The sequence below is a fragment of the Pteropus alecto genome, unplaced genomic scaffold, assembly GCF_000325575.1.
Source record: "Pteropus alecto unplaced genomic scaffold, ASM32557v1 scaffold109, whole genome shotgun sequence".
Lineage (NCBI taxonomy): Eukaryota > Metazoa > Chordata > Mammalia > Chiroptera > Pteropodidae > Pteropus > Pteropus alecto.
This window is the reverse complement of record NW_006494608.1, coordinates 10,746,598-10,767,406: the sequence shown is the minus strand read 5'-3', so window position 1 is coordinate 10,767,406 and position 20,809 is coordinate 10,746,598. Positions and strand designations below refer to the sequence as shown.

The 20,809-nt window shown below is 38.4% G+C and overlaps 2 protein-coding genes across 2 annotated transcripts in view; one reads left to right on the top strand and one right to left on the bottom strand.

The window, feature by feature from the left end:
- The window catches only part of GSAP (gamma-secretase activating protein), a 54,547-nt gene extending 44,802 nt beyond the window's left edge, over positions 1-9,745 (top strand). The window contains exons 19-24 of the mRNA XM_025041917.1: positions 270-364; positions 5,650-5,769; positions 6,627-6,688; positions 8,242-8,343; positions 8,504-8,603; positions 9,007-9,745. Of these exons, the coding sequence (XP_024897685.1) occupies positions 270-364; positions 5,650-5,769; positions 6,627-6,688; positions 8,242-8,343; positions 8,504-8,603; positions 9,007-9,098 (571 nt within the window). The 3' untranslated portion in view covers positions 9,099-9,745. The remainder of the gene's footprint in view (positions 1-269; positions 365-5,649; positions 5,770-6,626; positions 6,689-8,241; positions 8,344-8,503; positions 8,604-9,006) is intronic.
- A 1,804-nt stretch (positions 9,746-11,549) lies between these two features.
- Positions 11,550-20,809, bottom strand: part of CCDC146 (coiled-coil domain containing 146) — a 138,766-nt gene continuing 129,506 nt past the window's right edge. Inside the window, exons 17-19 of the mRNA XM_015599493.2 lie at positions 20,263-20,400; positions 13,542-13,790; positions 11,550-12,071 (exon numbers count right to left, since the gene is read on the bottom strand). Of these exons, the coding sequence (XP_015454979.1) occupies positions 11,868-12,071; positions 13,542-13,790; positions 20,263-20,400 (591 nt within the window). The 3' untranslated portion in view covers positions 11,550-11,867. The remainder of the gene's footprint in view (positions 12,072-13,541; positions 13,791-20,262; positions 20,401-20,809) is intronic.

Here is a 20,809-nt window from a genome sequence, read left to right as displayed (position 1 = left end):
GGCTGATGAAGAGGGAAGGGCACATGAATTCAGTACTGCCATGGAGGGGAATTTAAGTTAATATAATTTCTCACTTATGTGCCTGCTGTCTGCTTAGATTCTAGGCATCAGGCTGATGGTCACCATCCTATTTTTGAGGCTTTCTGTAGTGCATAGCCTTTCATGACTAGCATGGATTCCATGTACGTGTGGTACTCAGAACCACTGCTTAAACAAGGGTGTTTGAAGATGAGCTCCCTGGCTGACACACTGCTTTGGTATTTCTCCAGCAATGGGCAGGCTAGTGCTGCTGAATTTGCAGTCTTCCACATCATGACCAGGATTTTAGAAGCTACTAACAGTTTGTTTTTACCTCTGCCTCCTGGTAAGTCTTGGCTCTTTTATCCTTCATTGTAATAAATTTGTTCTTTCTTCTTCACATGGTCCCTGAACTTTGGGACATTATGAGTTTAAGGATGAGACCTCCTATGTCTGAGAAATTGCATGTCTTGTGTCACTGTGAGAGGTGGGCCTGAGGTTGGTCTCTGATGACCAGATCTCCCCTGATTATTAAACTATACTATAGTTTGTCACTAACTTTAGAGAGCCTAAACTGTCCCCTATGCAACTTTCTAAGATACTTTGAACCAGCAGAGCTAATTCAAGGAGATCTTTCTCTGATATCTGTAGGCCTCGTTTATCTGATCAAGAAAGTTAACACACAGAAGGAAGTGGGTCTGGCTGAGTTTCAAAACTGAGCTGATGCTTACATGCTTAGAAGCCTACAATTTCCCTTAAGATTTTGAAATAGGACCAAATCAGGCCGCAAAACACCCTTGACACATATGTATACAGTCATTCATTTAATTGGTCATTTAATCGACTAACATTTGTTGAGCAATTATTACATGCCAGATACTGTGCTAGAAATTAGAGCAGTTACAAAAATTAACGAAAATCTAGTTGGGAAGATGTGCATATAAATTGGTAATCATTATAAGAAACAAATAAGCTCCTATTTGCTATAAACTACCTGCCTTATGTTCATTACATAAAAGCCCTGTTGTAAGCTTTATGATAACTATCACACATAATATTGATATATATATATAGATATACCAATTTTTAATATATTTTTAGATAATTCTTTTTTTCCAATTATAGTTGACATGCAATATTATATTAGTTTCAGGTATACAACAGAGTGATCAGATATTTGTTTACCTGACAGTGTGATCTCCCTGATATGTTTAGTCCCCATCTGGCACTGTAACATAGTTACTACAATATTATTGATTACATTTCCTATGCTGCACTTTACATCTTCATGACTTTTCTTTTATAACTGGCAATTTATACTTCTTAATCCCTTTCACCTTTTTCACCATTCCCCCCAACCTCCCTCCCATCTGGCAATCATCAGTTCTCTGTATCTATGAGTTTGTTTCTGTTTTATTTGTTTGTTTATTCTGTTTTTTAGATTCCACAGGTAAGTGAAATCATATGGTATTTATCTTTCTCTGACTTATTTCATCTAGTATAATACCCTGTTGTCGCAAATGGCATGATTTCATTCCTTTTTTATGGCTAATATTCCATTGTATATATGTACCACTTCTTCTTTATTCATATGTCTATTGATAGACACTTAGGTTGTTTCCATATCTTGGCTATTGTAAATAATGTTGCAGTGAACATAGGAGTGCATGTATCTTTTTAAATTAGTGTTTTGGATTTCTTCAGATAAATACTGAGAAGTAGAATTGCTGAGTCATATAGTGTTCTATTTTTAATTTTCTGAAGAATCTCTCTACTGTTTTCCATAATGCTGCACCAATTTACAATTCCACCGAAAGTGAATGAGGTTCCCTTTCCTCCACATCCTTGCCAACACTGTTGTTTGTCAATTTATTGGTAATATATTAGCCAGTTTAATTTAATTAATCATAAATATCCAACCATCCACCCATCATTAATTCATTCTTTTATTTGTTCATCTTAGGCCAACATATTATGGTACCCATTTTGTGCCAGGGACTGTTATAAGTACTTTACATAAATAAACACACTTAATTTTTATAACAATCCTAAGTGGTGGGAGCTTAAATTGAACCACATTAAAATTATGACCAACAAAAACGGCACTTTCATATGGTTTCACTTAATATTATTTCCACTTAAAGATGGTGAAATTGAGACACAGAAAATTTAAAAGTAACTCTCCTAAAGTCACATAGCTATTAAGCAACAGAATCAGTATTAAAACCTTGGCAGTCTGGCTCCAAAATCTGTGCTTTTAATTATTCTGTGCTGCCTTTTGAATTTTATATTACAGTTGAATTAGTTGATGCTGAAACTTTGGCTATTTATGGGCCCAGAAAATCCCCATAGCATGTTTCAACGTCTCTGCATTTGTGATATAGCTGATACATTTTGGAATCCTTCATACATTCTCTATCTACACATCTTATAAGGTTTCTTTGTAGTGGAATTACAAAAGGAGTTTAACTATGTAGGAATCTGAAAATGACCATTCTTGAGGAGAATGGTTAGTTTTAAATGATCCCAATCAAATATGAATTGCGAGGTGCCCTCTAGAAAGAGTGAAGGGACTGCATGAAAACTATAGATGGATTTCTGGCTTAAATTCTTAATTATTTGTGATTAATGCAAAAGAATTAGTAGAGCAATGGGCTGATATTTTCAAATTTGTTCACCATGGATATTCAAGCTCCTTTTGTAAATAAATGAAACTGACTTACTAGGGACAATATTATTCCTGAGAGATCATAAAAATTCACTTTCTGCAGAACATCGCATTCTTTCACAGGGATGGATAAAGAGGGAAAATACAGAAAAATATTATCCATAGTGATTGAGAATTACTTTGAGTCGACTTAATGGCTTGTGTCCGTGGGTCAAGTAAGGAAGAGCAATTTTGATCCTTTTCTCTATAATATTTGTTTTCCTCACTTGACATGGAAATAGAAGTGAATTGACGTTGGATCATGTGTGTGCATGCATGTGTGTGTAAATACAGGATGTTTTTTCAGGTACATGTGTAAATGTACATGCTTTCCAGGCCTACTGGACTAGCGAAAACTGTCTTAGTTCTCAGTATCAGCAACTTATAACCAAAATTGGTTAAAGAAAAAAAGGAAGAGGACTGCAAAAAAGAAGTCAGGATTTAGAGCTGGAGCATTTGGAGTTTAAAGGGACCTGTGTTCCCCTCACTGGCAAGAGGAGGTCAAGACCCCTAAAGGATGAGGACATGAGTTGGCTGGAAAAGCTCTCTACTTCTGAACTGATGCCTACTTTTAGCCAATTTTCTCTGTTGCTTAGCGCTGACATGCAGAGAGGAGGCCAAGAACTGAGTGTTGAATTTGGGACTGTGCCCTAGGGATAGAGGATGAAGAGACCAGGGATCTTTAGGACATGGACACAGGGCTGGAGAGGAATTTTGAGTCCAGAGTCTGTAGGACACCTTTTATTCAGAAATAATTTTGTAACTTTTTGGAATCTTAGGAAGAATGTCCTAATCCATTTGGAAAATCTCATGTTGTTAATTAGTAAAATCACTATGTTTTTTGGATTCAGGGAAGCTAGTGGACTCACCCGTTGTCAGCCCATTAACATCTGCTAGTAGGCAGTCTGTACCTTATTTGACCCTTGATGTTGCCAGGACTTGGGACTCAGGTCCCTCACACTTATGATTCATGTGCTCAGAGAGAGAAAACCCCATGATTTGTCTGAATTCAAGTTCATGCTCTTTGGAAATGATTTCTTTGTCACGTAAGACTAGGCCGTGATTCTTTGTCATTCCCTCCCCCACCCAGTAGTTTCCAAGCCTGTACTGTTGCCATGCCTCTCTTGCCCCTTCCCTCCTCTTTCAGCATCAATGGCTTCATTATCTCTTGCACAGGTTCATGCCATAGCCTCCCAACAGGTCTTTGTACCTCCTGTAGCAAACTGGTATGTTAGTCCATTCTTTGCTTATTGCTGTTTTAATATTCCAAAAGTAAAGCTCAAATCCTTTTCCCATCCTGCTTAAAAACTTTTCAGTCCCTCCCCCAAGTCTACTAAATAATAAATTCTTTCTGTCATTCAGCATTCAATCTCTGTCACAAGTACTTGGAGCACCCTGCACTTTTCTTTTATATAACTGGTCACATTAATAAATATATATTCATGTTTGTGATTATTTGATCATCTGTCTCTCCATCAGACTGGAAGGTAGATGGGAGTAGCAGTTGTATCTGTTTTGTTCATTGTTGTTCTCAGTCCCTTGCCTGGTGTATGGAAGGGATTTGTTAAATTAACTTTTTTGATCTTACTTCCTATCATTCCTCTCGCATACTTGATTTTTAACTCAGCCAGACCACTTAATATTTTCTGAATATAACCCATACTTTCTCGCCTTTGGGCCTCTGTTATTATTGTTCTGTTAACACAGCTACCAGTCATTGGGGCGGGATCATATTATGGTTAGAAGCCTAGGCTACAGCCTGTGTCCATATTTCACTCTTGCCACTTACTATCGATATGATGAGTTGCTGAAACTGGGTGAGTTTTGTAGCTCCTGTGACTGTTTCCCCATTTATAAACTGAGAATCAGGTGGTTCTCACATCAGAGAGTTGTATGAAGATCAAGTGAGCCAATGTGTAGATTGAAGGCTTCAGTACACATTTGATGTTAGTCACTGATGCTATACCCTGGGCCATGCTCATTATAGACCAGCTCAGGTCCTCAAAGTAGCCCTCCAGGAAAAGTACTGGCAGCTCCATCTGAGGATTGAGGAAATGAGGCTCACAAAGGCTTAATTATATCTGCAGCTAGTAAGCAGCATGGCAGGTTTCCAGCCTTGGCCTGTTCATGCGAACCTAGCTTTTTCTAATGTCTCTCCTCTGTATATTCTCCTGTCTCATTTCCACCCTCAGTAATTGAATTTACCCTTCACAGATCTTCTCACATGCCATCTTTTCCAAGAAGGCTTTTTTGATTCTCTTCTGGTCTGAATGTTGTTTTATCATTTATTAGTAATAGTGCCCTTAGAGCACTAGGTTTCTGAGTATTTGAGGATTCCTCTCCATGAGACTGAGGTTTGAGAGAATGTCTTCCTCTCTATTGAATTCTTATGGATTTACTATCTGACCATATCATTTTAATTCTTCTTTTATGTAATTTAGTCCAAATATACCCTAAAAGCCTTTACATAGGGAATTACCAGAGAACAGGCATATAAGCTGTCTGTCCCCTTCTGGTCCAGATTTTTTCCTCTATAGTAAAATGGTCCCTATTCCTTTCATCCTGGGCATATGGAGTTTGAAGGTCTATAAATCGTTCTCTTTTGTCAACTTACCGTAGAATTGCAAACCTGTTAAACTGTAGAACTATTTTTCATGGAGCAGGCCTTGCACTCTTTTTCTCTTTTTGCCTAGGAAGGGACACGAAGTAAAGAGAACACATACTTGTTGGGAACTTATTCTATACCCAGCACAATGCTTAGTCTTGATAATATAAAGGAGGAAACTTGGACCTTGTCTTCGAGCAGCATTTATTTGACTCTAGGCACTTAGCTAAGTGCTTTATTAACATCATCAATTTCCATCTGTCTGGAAGTCGAGAGATGCTGGCTGACTCTATCTACTCTCCTGGATTTCTCATCCTAGGTTTTCATACTCTGCACACGATCCTTGGTGTCCACTGTCTCCCTTTGCATAGCCTGCTGCATTACATTGATAATGGAGTGTTGCTTCTCACAGAAACAGCTGTCATAAGGCTCATGAAAGGTAAGAGGCTCTTAGTTTGCCAGAGTGCAAGTTCTACTCTGAGTACCACCAGGGCTGGCTTTGAGGGGTTGTGAACTGGGTCACACAAGACCCTGCCACACTCAAAAGGGCCCCATACTTAGTTTAATGCTTTGCATCAAATCCTGAAACAATATTTGAACAATGGGCTCTTAATTTGTTGTTTTTTTTGCATTGGGTGCCACAGATTATACAGTTGGTCCTTCTGAGGACAGTTCATTTCTTGTAACCATCCTTCATGCTAATTGAAAGTGACTTTTCCCTTCAAGGGACCCCAAATGGCTTCTCAATCCACACACAGCTAGTAGGTTTCTTTTCTTTACATGAGGGCACTTAAGGATAGGAGACTCTGAAGGCTTGTTTCTCAGGAAAATGTCATAAAATGGCTTACTTTCAGCTGTTTAATTCTATCATTGCAGTTAGACTTGAAATGCAAGAAAAATTAGAAATGCAGTGCTTAAGTGAATTTGAACTTTAAATAAGGTCTGTAGTTTATTAATCACTCTCACTTAAGTGGTTCAGTCGTGGTATTTTATAGAAGAGTTTTGTCAATATACATTAAAATATTTCCAATTCTTCAAGGTGCTTCTGTTTTAAGTTAGTAAAATTTTTTTTGTGACTGGCAGCCTGTTCCATGATATATATCAACAGCTTCATTTAAAAATGCCTTTTATTCAGAGAGACACAAACTAAAATTTTCGCAGTTGTTAGATTTAGTTTGAGAATACAAAATTGGGATATGTGTTAGGGTGAAGCACCGAAGTATTCTTGCCTTGTTAAAGGCAAGAATTATTAAAACAGAGATTTCTGTTTTGTTTGCCAATCTAACTTTCTCGTAGATCTGGACAACACAGAGAAAAATGAAAAACTAAAATTCAGCATCATTGTGCGGCTTCCTCCGGTAATCCTGAATTATATTTTATTTTCTCCCTAAGCCTTAGCATGAACCTCCCTCAATTTCTTCTTGCAAAAAGAGCATTTACTTGATTTGGGCTAAAGTCAATTAAATTGTTTCACTTTTCAGCCCTTTCCAAGAAATCCCATCCATCCCCACCCTCTGTCTGTGGCTCCTCGCTGGCCTCCAAAGTGCTTGCTCCTCTGGCTTTGTACTGGCTTGGCACAGCCCACCTAAATCAGACGTTTTTCTCTTCTTAGGAAGCTGCACTAATACATCTGTGAGTCTGAGGGGAGGGAGAGGGGAAACATGTGCTTTTGGCATTTAAACTGATAAGAAAGTTAAATACAGGTGAGGTCAGAAAGTTCTGGAACTGCATTTCCTCCCACTGTCATTTCCACCAGGGCAGGAAAACATTCTTAGGTCGAAGGAAGAATGAGAAACATGAGAGAAAGGGTTATACAAGCACTCCTTGTTTCTGTGGGAGATATTAGCTCTCAGAGTCAAAAATACTATGAAAACATGAAATTCCACAGCAAGGTCTTCAGAGCCTCTGACTCCTCAAACTTCTTGACTCTGAGAGTGTGGCCAACTCTGTGCATGTTTACATACCTTGTGCACTTGTATCTCTGGCATGATCCTCCCGCGGAGGGATATCCATTGCCTTTCTGGACCTAATGAGCTTGCTTTGTAGTACCCTTTCCCCCTTGCATGCTCACTAAAGCAAAAGCAAGAACAATAAAAAGCATATTTTCCATGACTAGATCTCTTTGGGGATTGTCTTCAAACATTTAGATTGGTCTCTAAATTAGATTTTTTTTTTGCCTCATACTCTTAGGGAATTAAAATTTTCTGGGCAAGACATTAGCAGAGAACATGCCTATAACCTTTAGTTTCCTATCAAAATATCATTTAGTGTTGGCATTCAAACCCCCACTTTCTAAGAGTAGCAGATGAACTCCATTTCCGAAAAAGAATTTGGCAACATCAGTATATAAACTTCTTTTCTTAGGGTTGCATTTAACTAAGTATATATTCAAAATTCAGAAGCATACCTCCTAGGTAATGGCCTTTCTCCAAAGGTCATTAACCATAAAGGGCCTTTTAGACTAACTAGCTACTTTGGAATAATATTTTTTAAATTGTGAATTGATATAAAGTATATTTACTTAATGCAGTGTGCACTATATTCTCAAATATATATTTTTCCATCCTTTTTTTTTTATTATTGACTATATCTTTTAGAGTAGTTTAGGGTTCACAGCAAAATTGAGTGGAAGGTACAGAGACTTCTCATATACCACCTGCCTGCACACATGCATAGCCTCCCCCATCATCAACATCACCTGTCAGAATGGTCCATTTGTTACGATTAATGAACCTACATTGATGCATCACAATCACCTAAAGTCCATAGCTAACTTTAGGGTTCATTGTTGGTGTCATTCATTCTATGAGTTTGGATAAACGTATGAGATGCAGCCATCAGTATGAGATCATATTGAGTATTTTCACTGCCCTAAAAATTCTCCTTGACCTATTTTCAATTTGCATTATAGGTTATTGGTCAGAAGATCTGTCGACTTTGGGATCATCCTATGAGTTCTAACATTATTTCCCGAAACCACGTGAAGCGACTGCTTCAGAACTATAAGAAACAGGTGAGTTGGTATGAAAGCACAGCCCCACTAAATGTTTCTTGGATACTATTTGCTTATTTTAGCATATCTATATGGAGAGCAATTATAGTTCTTGCCACTTTTTAAAAAAAGTTCGTACTTATTTTGGAGTCAACTAATACGGAAGCAGTTTCCTTTTTAGCCTCAGAGTTCTATGATTGACAAGTCATCATTCAGTATAGAATTTCTGCCTCTGAACTACTTCATTGCAACATTGACAGATATAGAATCCTCCAATCAAGGTAATGCATTCCTCTGTTCTCTGAGTTTTTCTGCTTTACCCTTGACACATTAATCAGTCCCTATTCACTTCTGTGTACCCATTTCTTTCCAAAATACCCCTTATAAGTAGGTTCTTATTGCAATTGGTTTTTCCTAGCAATATATAGTTTACCTAGAGTAAGTTAAATTACCAAAGAAAAAATCACCTCTGAGGTTTTAAAAGGGTCTAAGTGGTTAAAAACCTATTTGGTTGATGTGAATGACCTTTCTTGGTGCTGAGGTTTAATAAATTTTAACAACACATTCTCAGAATAATGTGTTTTGTTAAAATATTAAATAATTATTTCAATGAGCTGTGGGCACAGCATTATAAATATTCCAAGGCTTCACAATAACTCTTTTCTTTCTCTCTTTTTTATCCAGCTCTGTATACTTTTGAAGGACATGACAATGTGGATGCAAAATTTGTGGAGGAAGCAGCTCTGAAACACACCACAATGCTTTTAGGCTTATGAAAAAGAAAATATAATTATATCAGCTTCCAATTTTTAATCTTGTTCATAGCTCTACTTCTAGTGAGAATTCTTTGGCAATAATTGAAATTGGTGGCCAAAATCAGAATACATTGTTGACCCATCTGAATTTCAGTTTGGTACTTGTTCAGCAGTTTAGATGGAACTAAACTGCTGTACCTCATCCCAGTTTTTAACAGCAGATGTGGAGAAATGACAAACTGTCCAAGGTGGCAGGCAATGGCATAAATGATGCTCTTCCTAGGGGCTTATCTTCCTAGTGGCTTCATAGGCCAAAAGCTGGTTTCTGTTGCACTCAAATAAAATAGGTTTTATAAATGTAGAGAAAAATGCTTAGAAAAACGGAAACTGGATGTGTCATCAACAATAACATATGACAAGTAGAAAACTTAAATGTTGCATAAAAACCATATTTGGAAAGAGGATACTTTTTAAAAAACTGAATTCGGATTAAGTCAAATCTGCTATTTCCAGTATAGAATAATTTATAACACTCAGCAGTTTGTATATACAATATTTAGAGTAGGATTTGTCTTTGTGATGGTTCAGATGGAACTATATTTAATATTGTAAGCTTTTTGTATTTATAAATGTTTGCTTTAGAAATATCTTAAAAAAACAAAACACTGCAAGTTTTGGCCTGACTCTTTTGTTCTTCGAACAGAGACTTTTTTTTTTCCAGCTGGAAACATGAGTCCATGAACATGTTTCCCCAGAGGACCCCATAACATCTAACTAGCTCTCCCACTTTTTCCTGTCTCTTTTACAGCGACTTTGTTCTGATCCACAAATACAGTTACTGCTTGGGGGCAGCCCATCACTCTTTGCTTTTTTCCTCTTTTCACACTGTTTCCCTCAGTGACCCTGTGAAACTTTAATCACTATACATATCACTAGCTGATATATTAATTCAACTTCTTTTCTAATATCATCATTGTGTTCTCAAAATTGTCCTCTCCTACAGAATTCCCATTTTTGGTCAAATACTTCATGGTCACTGAGGCTCAAAATCTTAGAGCTGTATCAGCAAGGCAGTGTTGATTTTTTTCTCTTGATAAGGTCATTATTTTTCATGCCCTACCCTCTTTTCACACCTGGTTGATTTGCTTTCTAAAGTAATTTATCTGACTTATATTTGAGATAAACACTAGTTTGATCCTGTTACTCCTCTGCTCACAATTTGTCATTAACTTGCTTTTCATTAAAGGAAAAAATCCAAGCTCACATTCAAGGTCTCCCTAATCCTGGCCTCAGACAGTTCCCCAACATGAACATTCTGTTCCGGCCAGCCCAGTTCACTGGGTCTTGAACACAACTTTTGTCTTTTAACTTGCAAACCTTGTTCAGGCTATTTTCCTCACCTAGAATCCCCTCTCCACCCGTTAAAATCTTATTTTTTCTTAAGGGCCAGGGAAAAAGTTCTATCTGACTGTGATCCCTGGCCATTCCAGCACACAGTAGCACCTTCCCCCTCTGAACCAGTAGCACACAGTCATAATAATTAAGTATTCATCCCTTTGTGATTTTTTAAAAATTGTTTCCATTCTTATGTTGTTAAGCTTCCTATCTGCATCTTTTTTGAATCCTTAATGTGATTACTAATTCCTACAACATAGGAACTGTGTTTATGCAGCATTCTTTGTATTAACTACATGGCTTATACAGCGTTACATAGCACGGGCACTCCTCAAGAACTGCTTTTCAGTAACTTCACCAAGCAATAGGTTAGGTTCCAGACTGGTAGATTGAGATGAGATTAAATTTCTCTGCAATCTGGCAGGATGGAGGGCTTGAAACAAATTTCATTTTTTTTAGCAAAATAAAGGAATGTGGTATTTCTCACTCCCAGAATTGTGAAATAAAATTCATAACTGATATCAGTATGAAATATAGTTTGAGTATATTAAAGTAAAGTCACAGGTTTCAAATCTACTTGTGTACGCATGAGGAAATATAAAAACAGAATTAGGAATATACTTGGGTGAAGTGCAATGAAATTAGAGTAATAAGAACTGGCATGAATTTCAACACTCTCACATGCCAAGTTATAAATATGTTAATTGAATTTTGAAAAATCTGGTATCAGAACTTAAAACAATTGAGTTTATTTGCATACAACATTGTGAAAAATTTAGATTTATAAGAAAGATATATTAGGACATAATTATTTTTGCAGCAAAAGGATTCTTATAAAAAGAATCACTACAACATTATTTTTAAAATAACAAGTTTCCCTATTATTTTGTTTTTACTTGATTCAGATTTACCAACATTAACTTAAAATGCAACTATTTATTTAACAAAGTAAATTAAGACCCTGTGATACCTGGAATATTTTCCTTTTCAGTCATTCCAGCTTTAAAGTCAGTATATTGAATAACATTTGCTTGTTTTTTTTTCTTCAATAAAAAAAGACCACTCTGCTGATTTCTATACTTCATTGAAAATATTTTTTATTGTATTTTTATGGTACCTGGCTTACTATATATTTCTGAAAGGTAGTCAATATATAGAGTGAAAAAGAAGGAAATGAGCAATACAAATCAATGTTCTGACATAATTGTAGGACAATTCTGTGTCCTACTTAACATCCTGTAAAATATAGTACTTAGTACAAAAGGAAACCATGTTGTCCTCTGTTGGTGATTAATCGTGGATGCTGTATTTGTAATTCAGAGCTATTCTGCTGATATTTTCCTGCTGCGGATGTGTCGAAGTGTCTCCTTGAGAAGCTTGGGTTGGTGTACATACTCAGATTTCAATTGGCTTTATAACAGGTTTCCTTATATGCCTCATATTGGCCCCAGGTTCACTAGGTTTAAAAGGAGCCAAAGCACCATATGGTTTTGGCAAAGGAAGAGTGGCCTCTGCCTCTGGGATGTAGGCATTTGGACGTGGCTCTGCAGTTGTGTAAACACCATTGGGCAGCTGGCGATTATCTGCTTCCAAAAATTCCTGCAAAAAATGGTTTTTCCTTTTCAGTTTTTTGAAAACTCTGATGAAGTCACTTTATCCCCAGGGCCCACCAGACACAGCTGGGTCTGAGCAGTCTTAAACTGTGTTAGCTGATACTCCCCAAAAGGACAGGAGGGCATGAGAATGAAGTCACCAAACACACACACACACACACACACACACACACACATTCTCTCTCTCTCTTCCTCCCTCCCTCCTTCCCTACCTTCCTCTCTCCCTCCTTCCATTTCTCCCTCTCTCTCTCTCTCTCTCTCACACACACACACACACACACTCCCACTCACATGTTGTATATCATTGCAATGACCTATGTTGCTAAAGCAACACTGTTTCTGGGTTTTAGGGTTTATCATCAAATGGCTGGTGGGTTCTAAATTCACTATATTCTAACCTCAATATTTTTCATAAGGCACTAATTATTTCCATGTTTTTGTTTTTGACAAAGGTATAGGACTATCTATTTCCTTTGGTAAGTCATTGGTGAGCAAATGTTACTAAGGAAGAGATAAGGAGTAAAGAAGAATCAGAGAAGTAGTCAGCAGCTTGCTTTGAGCCTCCAGGTCTTCAAGATCCTTTTGCCTGTGCTTCTGAAAAATAGATGCATCTCTGATAGCATTAAAAAGAATTCTAAATAATGGAGACAGGTAAATGACAGCCAAGACGTGAGCCATAGGTAAGACGTGAATGCCTTAAAAAATATAGTCCCAGGCAATGTGGGAATTAAAAATCAGACCTTGTTTTCAGATATTTCTACTATGTGTGGGGAATGTACCTTTTTTCTTGGGTTAGGGAGTAAATGGTGATCTTTTTGAGGATGTCTACTTGATGGTCTGAGAGTGAGTTGTAGGTCCCCAAGATGCAGTTTCCTTAGAAAGAGATGCCTAATTCTATTCTAAGAAATATTGAAAGCTCATGGGAGTAGGCAGAAGAACTGGGCATCCAACTTGCAGGTGGAATCAGCAATAGACACAGACTTAGGCTAGTGGCAGGAGGAAAAAAGGGCAGCATTGAGGTCTGTAATGTGCACCAAGTGCAGAGTCTGCAAAAGGCTATGACAACCGTAATACACTGGGGGCCTCACAATATGCCATGTTAAATAAGGAGTAGTCTGAGGAAGGGTGTGAGGACAGGGATTGGGGACATATGGCTAAAACCAATGCCAGCCTGGTCATTGCCATACCAGTGGGAGTCCATGGTGTTCAACCACACCAGCCCAGGATGTAAGACTGTGGGGTGGAACTTTGTGCTTGCCAAGTGTTCTCCAGAGAATATTATGGTATGTTGCACTATTGCACTTTTGACTTGTCTTTAAAAACCAAAACTTCTTATGACTGTTGGGACTGTATATGGTAGAGTGGGAAAATTTTCATATATTTTGGAAGGATTGAAACCCCGGAAAATAGCTTTTCCTGGCCACTTTACAAATGCAACATAGAAGCCAAAACTTACCCGAGACTTTTCGGCGATGGCCACGGCATACATTTCTTCATCTCGAAGTACCTTCAACCATTCTCTCTCAATCTCTTTATTGAGTGGTAGACCCTTTTCTATCCTGGAATTGCAAGAGAAAATGAAGTCCTCTTTCTCCTTGACTTCCTTTTGGAGTTCAATGGCCAGAGCTTGTTTCATGGACAGCTCGGCGACAAGAGCCATCATTTTTTCAGTGGCATCTTTGATCTTTTTCTGGTAGCCATTCATCTAGAATTAGAGAGCCCAAGACTTAGCCTATGTATACATTCCATGAAGAGTTGAAGAAAATGGCAAACTGCTGGCTGTCTATAATGGTGGTGGTGGTGGTGCGGGGTGGGGCATTGTTCCCTGAAGGAAGGAAAGGTTAAGTGGGAAATTATAGAAAATAAGAATTAGAAGAGATCTCAGGACTTTTTGAAAATTTTAAAGGCTTTTACTCTCATTAAGAGGTCTCCAGATTACTCAAAAACATTGCAACAAAAACATGAAAGACAGATGCATAGAAAGCCTAAATCCCATCGGTATACCTAGCATTTATTAAGCATCCATCATGTCTAAGTTATGTAAAGAGACTTGAAAGGCACACGCTAGACTCAAGGTGCCACCTAAAAGGTAAGATATGCAGCTGCAAATTAAGAGCATTACACCACTGTGCAAACAATGGCTTACCTAAAACACCCTGGGAACCAGGTGATAGGCCAAAAGTTTGTTTTAAGAGTTTTCTGCTTTATAATAATAATCCCTTTTAAGTGTGTGGTGCCTTTGAGGTTCCAGAACATTTCATATGTATTTTTTTAACTGTCTTTTTTTTGCTGTCTTTTTAAAATCAACTTTATTTTTCAATTATAATTTGCATATAATATTAGTTTCAGGTATACAACATGATGATTAGACATTTATATAACTTATGAAGTGATCATCCTGATACACATGGTACCCATCTGATACTGTACATAGTTTCTACAATATTATTGGCTATATTCCTTATGTTATACTTTACATCCTCATACCTGTTTTGTAACTACCAATTTATATTTCTCAGTCCCTTCCCCTTGTTCACCAACCCTCCATAAAACCCCTCCTAAGTGGCAACCATCAAAATGTTCTCTGTATCTATGAGTTTCTGTTTATTTTGTTATTTAGATTCCACACGTAAGTGAAATCATATGGCATTTGTATTTCTCTGACTTATTCTACTCAGCATAATATCCTCTAGGTCTATCCATGTCATTGCAGATGGCAAGATTTCTTTCCTTATGGCTTAGTAATATTCCATTGTATAAATGTATAATGTCTTCTTTACTCATTCATCCATTGATGGACATTCAGGTTACCTCCATATCTTGGCTATTGTAAATAATGCTGCAATGAACATATGGATTCACATATTCCTTGAAAGTAGTGGTTTGGGTTTCCTCAGATAAATACCCAGAGGTGGGATTACTGGGTACTTCTTTGTCTCATTATAACATTTAAAGTCTGTTTTGTCTGGTATGAGGATTGTTACCTCAGTTTTTTTTTTTTCCATTTTCATGAAATATCTTTTCCATTCCTTTACTTTCAGTTTGTGTGTGTCTTTCAGTCTGCAGTGTGTTTCTTGTAGGCAGCATATGTAAGGGTCTTGTTTTCTTATTCATTCAGCCACTCTGTCTTTTGATTGGAGCATTTACTCCATTTACATTGAAAGTAATCAGTGATAGATATGTAATTATTGCCATTTTATATTTGTGAACTTTTTTTCTTAAAGAAGTCCCTCTAACATTTCTTGTAATATTGTTTGGTGTTGAACTCCTTTAGCTTTTCCTTATTTAGGAAGCTTTTTTCCTGTCCTTCAATTCTAAATGATAGCTTTGCTGGGAAGAGTAATCTTGGTTATAGGTCCTTGCTTTTCATCATTTGAAATATTTTATGCCAAGCCCTTCTGGCCTGCAATTTCTATTGAGAAATCAGCTGATAATCTTATGGGAGTTCCCTCGTAGGTAACTAATTGCTTTTTTCTTGCTGCTTTTAAGGTTCTCTTTGTTTTTAATTATGATGTATCTTGATATGGGCCTCTTTGGGTTCATCTTGTTTGGGACTCTGCACTTCATAGACTTGTATGTTTATTTCCTTTGCAAGATCAGGGAAGTTTTCCATTATTATTTCTTCAAATAGGTTTTCAATCCCTCGCTCTCTCTCTTCACCTCTGGTACTCCTATGATGCAAATGTTAGTACTCTCGATGTTGTCTCAGAGGTCTCTTAATCTATCTTGTTTTTTTTTGGATTCATTTTTCTTGTTGCTGTTCTGATTGAGTGTTTTCTGCTATCTTCTAAAACACTGATTTGATCCTATGCATTGTCTAATTGATTCCCTGTAATGTATTCATTTCAATTATTGCATTTTTTCTATTCTGACTGATTCTTTGTTTTCTATCTCCATTGTTATGTTTTCTATCTCTTTGTTAAAGTTCTCACTGAATTCACCTACTCTTCCCCTAAGTTCATTGAACATCCTTATAACCAATGTTTTGAACTCTGCATCTGGTAGATTGCTTGTCTCCATTTCATTTAATTCTTTTTCTGGAGCTTTGTTCTGTTCTTTCATTTGGGACATTTCTTGTTTCTCCATTTTGGCAGCCTCCTTATGTTTGTTTCTATGTATTAGGTAGGGATCCTATGTCTCTTGGTCTTAGTAGAGTGGCTGTATGTAGTAGATGTTTTGTGGGTCCCAGTGGCACAGTCTTCCCTGGTCACCTGAGCTGGGTGCTCTATATATGTCCCTTGTATGGGCTGTGTGTGCCTTGCTGTTGTAGTTGAGCCTTGGTTGCTGTTGACACATCAGTGGTGGGATTGACCCTTAGGCTGATTGGTTGTGAGGAGTAGCTGGTGAGAGGCTGACCCTATGGAGCAGGATTTGCTTTTTCAGGGCTCTGGTGCCTGCCTTCAGTCTACTCTTTGGGTGCATCGTCCTTGGATGCAGCCCTAGGTGGTGCTCTAGCTTGGCAGAAGTTGGCCGTAGGGTATGCCAACCCTGGGACCTCCTGGGAAGGGCCCCACTGCAGGCCAAGTTCAGCCGCAGCTTGTACCCTGCCCAGGGCCACCTGGCAAGAGTTATCAAGCAATCTGTAGATTTCTGCCACCTGAGCCGGGCTTAAGGCACTTCAAGAGGCCAAGCTGCGAAGTGAGGCCCACTGCCACTACTACTGGCTGCTCAGTAAGAGGTATGGGGCACACTGATGCAGGATGCTTCTTGTTTGGATTTTGTGAATCTTTGAGAGAAGTTAGGAAAGTCCACAGCATGAGCCAACATAGGCCATTTGTATGGAAAAGCCAGTGGAAGTGGCTTGGGTGGGCCTGTAAGTTGGGTGGGGTCTCAGGGAATCACAAGGGTTGGGAGCAACCAGTATTAGCCAGGTTGATGGAGACTCAGATGTGGCGTCCCACCTGTATCTGCATGCTGGGGGTGAGGGCACAAGAAAGAAACAAAGGCTTCTCTCAGCAGTTTTGTCTGGGAGAAGACAAAACATTTGGCATTGAGAATCAGGAGGGATATTTTAGCTGTGGAGAAAGCTATTCCTCCAGTCCTCAACCTGAAGTTAGACAAAATTCAGTTCCTCCCCATATGTCCCCGGCACCTTTCAAGCTGCTGTCCCAGCTCTGATACTCAGAGTGAGTGAATCCATCAGTGAGTAAGTCTGTGTATAGGCCCCTTAAGAATAATGCCCAGAATTCCAGCTGCCCTCTGTCTCACTCAGCCACAATCTCCACTTTTTCACAGCCAGAAGAATGTGGAGACTTCTCTTCCCAGCATTGGAACCCTGGGCTGGGGAGCCCAGTATGGGGCTGGGACCCTTTGCTCCTCCTTTGGGATCTCCACAGTTAAAATATCCCTCCTGATTCTCAATGCCATATGTGGATGTGGGACCAGCCTGTTCTGTATCTCCTACCAGTCTCGAGGCAGCCTCTTTTGTATGTCCCCATTTGTAGGACTTCTGTTCAGCTAGACTTCAGGCAACTCCCAATGATAATGGTTCTGTAGTTTAGTTGTAATTTTGATGTGGTCATAAGGGGAGGCAAGCACAGCATTTATCTGTTCCACCATCTTGACCAGAAGTCGCACATTAGCTATTTATCATCAAAAAATAAAAAGTTAGGACTAAGTAGAATGATTGGTTTTAAAAGAAAAGTAAAATTGGAATTAGTGGTTCCTTTCAGCTTTCTGGTCCATTGCACAGCCTTTTAGTGTGGCTGTAGCCATGGTGGGGCAGTGAGTAGTAACTCCTCCCACCTGCCAACACTCTGTAATATTATATTGCTTTAATTTAAATTTATATCCTACTTTTGACATTTTATTATGTATATATGTATTTGGATATTTGGTTATAGTCTGTCATCTCACAAGAATTTACTCTTCATGAAGATGAAGACTATTTATTTTATTCATCATATTCCCAGTATCCAGATTGGGAGCATAGGAGGCATCAAGCAAAATTAAAATGGAATGTTTGTTGAATGAAGAAATGGTAAATTTTTAGTCTATTTTAATCCTTCAGTCCTTTGCATCAGAGTAAATCAAGACATGAATATGAGCTTCCAAACATTATGTCTGACCTCGAAACATTCTCCTTCTCCTAATAGGGGACACACTGGTCTATCTGCACATTTGCTTAGAGGAATGTTGCTGCTAGTGATTTACTTATACACTTTGTCGCCATAAGGAATAAAGAATATAAATATTTAAAATTTTTCTACACTGCTGAATTTTTAGGAAGCATACATTGAATAAAAATGATTACCATTTAAAGCTTCAGTGGTGAGTCATTATCTCTCTTAAATTTCACTAATCAGTCACTGCACACTTGAGTGTTGTGTGTATGAATAACCAGCCAACCTCCCTTTTCCTCTATAAATCAAAAAAAGGATGGCATTATCTGGGTTGCTCTAAGTTTTTGCTGAGGTTTTCCATTTTTTGTTCATTTGGGAAAATTGGAAGAGGAACCATAAGCTATTTGGGAAAGATGAGAGGCTTAAGAAGACGCTCATCCTTGTTGAGCACCCACAGGGGCTAGGCCACTTCTGCTTGAGTATGTAATGCTTGCTACTTTAACTGACATCACACCCATTTCACAGGTCAGGAAACCCAATTTTAAGATAATTTCTGTTATCTTTCTCAAGGTCATTTGCTAGTATTTGCAAATCTCAAATCCGAGATCTGAACATCCTCCTATCTTCTAGATCTGCTTACTATGAGATTATCATTTTAAATTAAAAAAATGAAAGCCAGGTAGAGAACACAGAAAGTGGAGAAAGGAAAGGGGAGGTAAATCACAGGACAGAACACAACTATACTGGAACCTTCCTGACCACATGACAGTTGCAGAAGCCACCACTGCTTTTCTCTAGCATTACTGTTGACTTCCAGAGAGGCTCTGCCATCAGCTTTGACAAGCCAGCTCTCAGCGAAAACTGACTTTCTTCAAAGACAGGGGAATTCATTTTGCAAAAAGAAGGAAGGCAGGTAACATTTAAACATTGGCCATAGTAACTCAGGCAAAGTTCATGAGCCTAAAAAAAGTCTTAATATTCTTATTTTATGAGGTAAAGTTGTGAATTGCACAAATGCCACTGGACTGACCAGTCTACCAGTATAAGTCATCAGAGCAGAAGTGTAAAAGCCAAATAAAAATGGCAAAGGAGGCTTGAGATTTACAATAATTTCCTATTTAGTGTGCCAGAACTGTTTCTAGAACAGGACTGTTTACTTATTCAACAAATGTTTTTATAGGGTTTAGTACATGTTAGGCATTGGGGAAACTAAGAAGAATGATGAACAGTTGCTGCGCCCTGGACCCCATAGTCAGGCTGTGGGTGTTACCATGATCTATTTTCCTGCCTGCCTCCCCACACTAGATGATGTGTACAATGTGTCCCCTCCTCTCTGTTTCTTCCCCCATTCCTAGCATGAGAGGAGCACAGAGTAGTTTCAGTAACTATTGCTGACTGACTAAAATCCTTGTGCCATCACAGCGGGATGCTCCAAGAGGCTTCAGAGGCCAGGAAATCCTCTGACCACTCTATGGTGCAAGGTCCTGCTGTGTCATCATCAACCAAACCTCCCTCCTGCTGGCTGCTCTTTTCAAGGTAGCTTCTAGAAGTCCCAGTCTGACCCTGTGGCTTTGAATCAGCAGTCCTGGTACAGTATTTTAAGCTTATGAAATCAGGAAGTTCCATGTACTGTACTTTCCTCACTAGTGGAGCCTGGCAGTAGCTCTACCCCATGGTGTAACAGGCCCATGTTTGTATGACTGTGATTGTCTTTAATGGTCTCCTTCCATTTCTGGGTTCTGGTTGAGTTCCCATGCAGAGTGCTGGATAAGTGAAGCCCTCCAAAAGGAACTAGAAAGGGTTTAACTTGGCACATAAAATATAAAGATAATAATTGTCATATTTGAGTATGTGCCTGATTAAGTGAAACTTATATACTGTCATTGAAAAGCTTAGGTTTTTACACCATAAAGTGAATTCATTCAGGGAACAAGATTGAAACTTATTTTGGACAATTTTCTAAGAGTCATCTTTAAATTTTTAATTTTACATCTTTATGTTTCTCTAGTCATAAAGCCAAATCTCTCTAGGGTTTCTCTCAATAAATAGTCTGTGGAAAATGAACAGTATTCGAGGAGTAAGGGAAAAATTGAGAAGGCAGGGTCTTGGACAGACCTTCTTGGCTAAGAGCAGTGTGTCCTGCTTGTAGGCTTGAGTTTTGCTGTAGAGCCTATCCGTGAGCCTGGAGACCTGTTCATAGATGAAATCTTTTTCCAGTAACTGCTCCTCCTTCTTGGCCAGCTGTAGTTCCAGCTACAGTCAAAAACAATTTCAGTAGGAAGGGGGAAAAATGTCATGCAAGCCAAAAACTTCTTTCCTAATTAGAGCACTATTATTCCCTACCCCCCACCCAAATGAAAATACATTGCTTTTGTAGTTGCCCAGCTACCTCTAGAAAGTCTTTAGAGCTGGACTAAGTAAAGACTTCCCATGCCCAATCCCTACAGATAACTCTGGGAGCTCTTCCACTCCATGGTACCTTCCACATTGACTTCCCTTTGATATGCTCCAATCAGGAAGACAAACGAATCCATTTAAAATGCCAAAATTGCTCCTTTGGGCTATGAGACAAAGGTGGTCATCTTGAAACCACCCAATTTTTAGTTCTTTTGGCAAGTGTTTAAAGTCAAGCTTAGGTTTTGTTACTAGATTACAAGGAAAA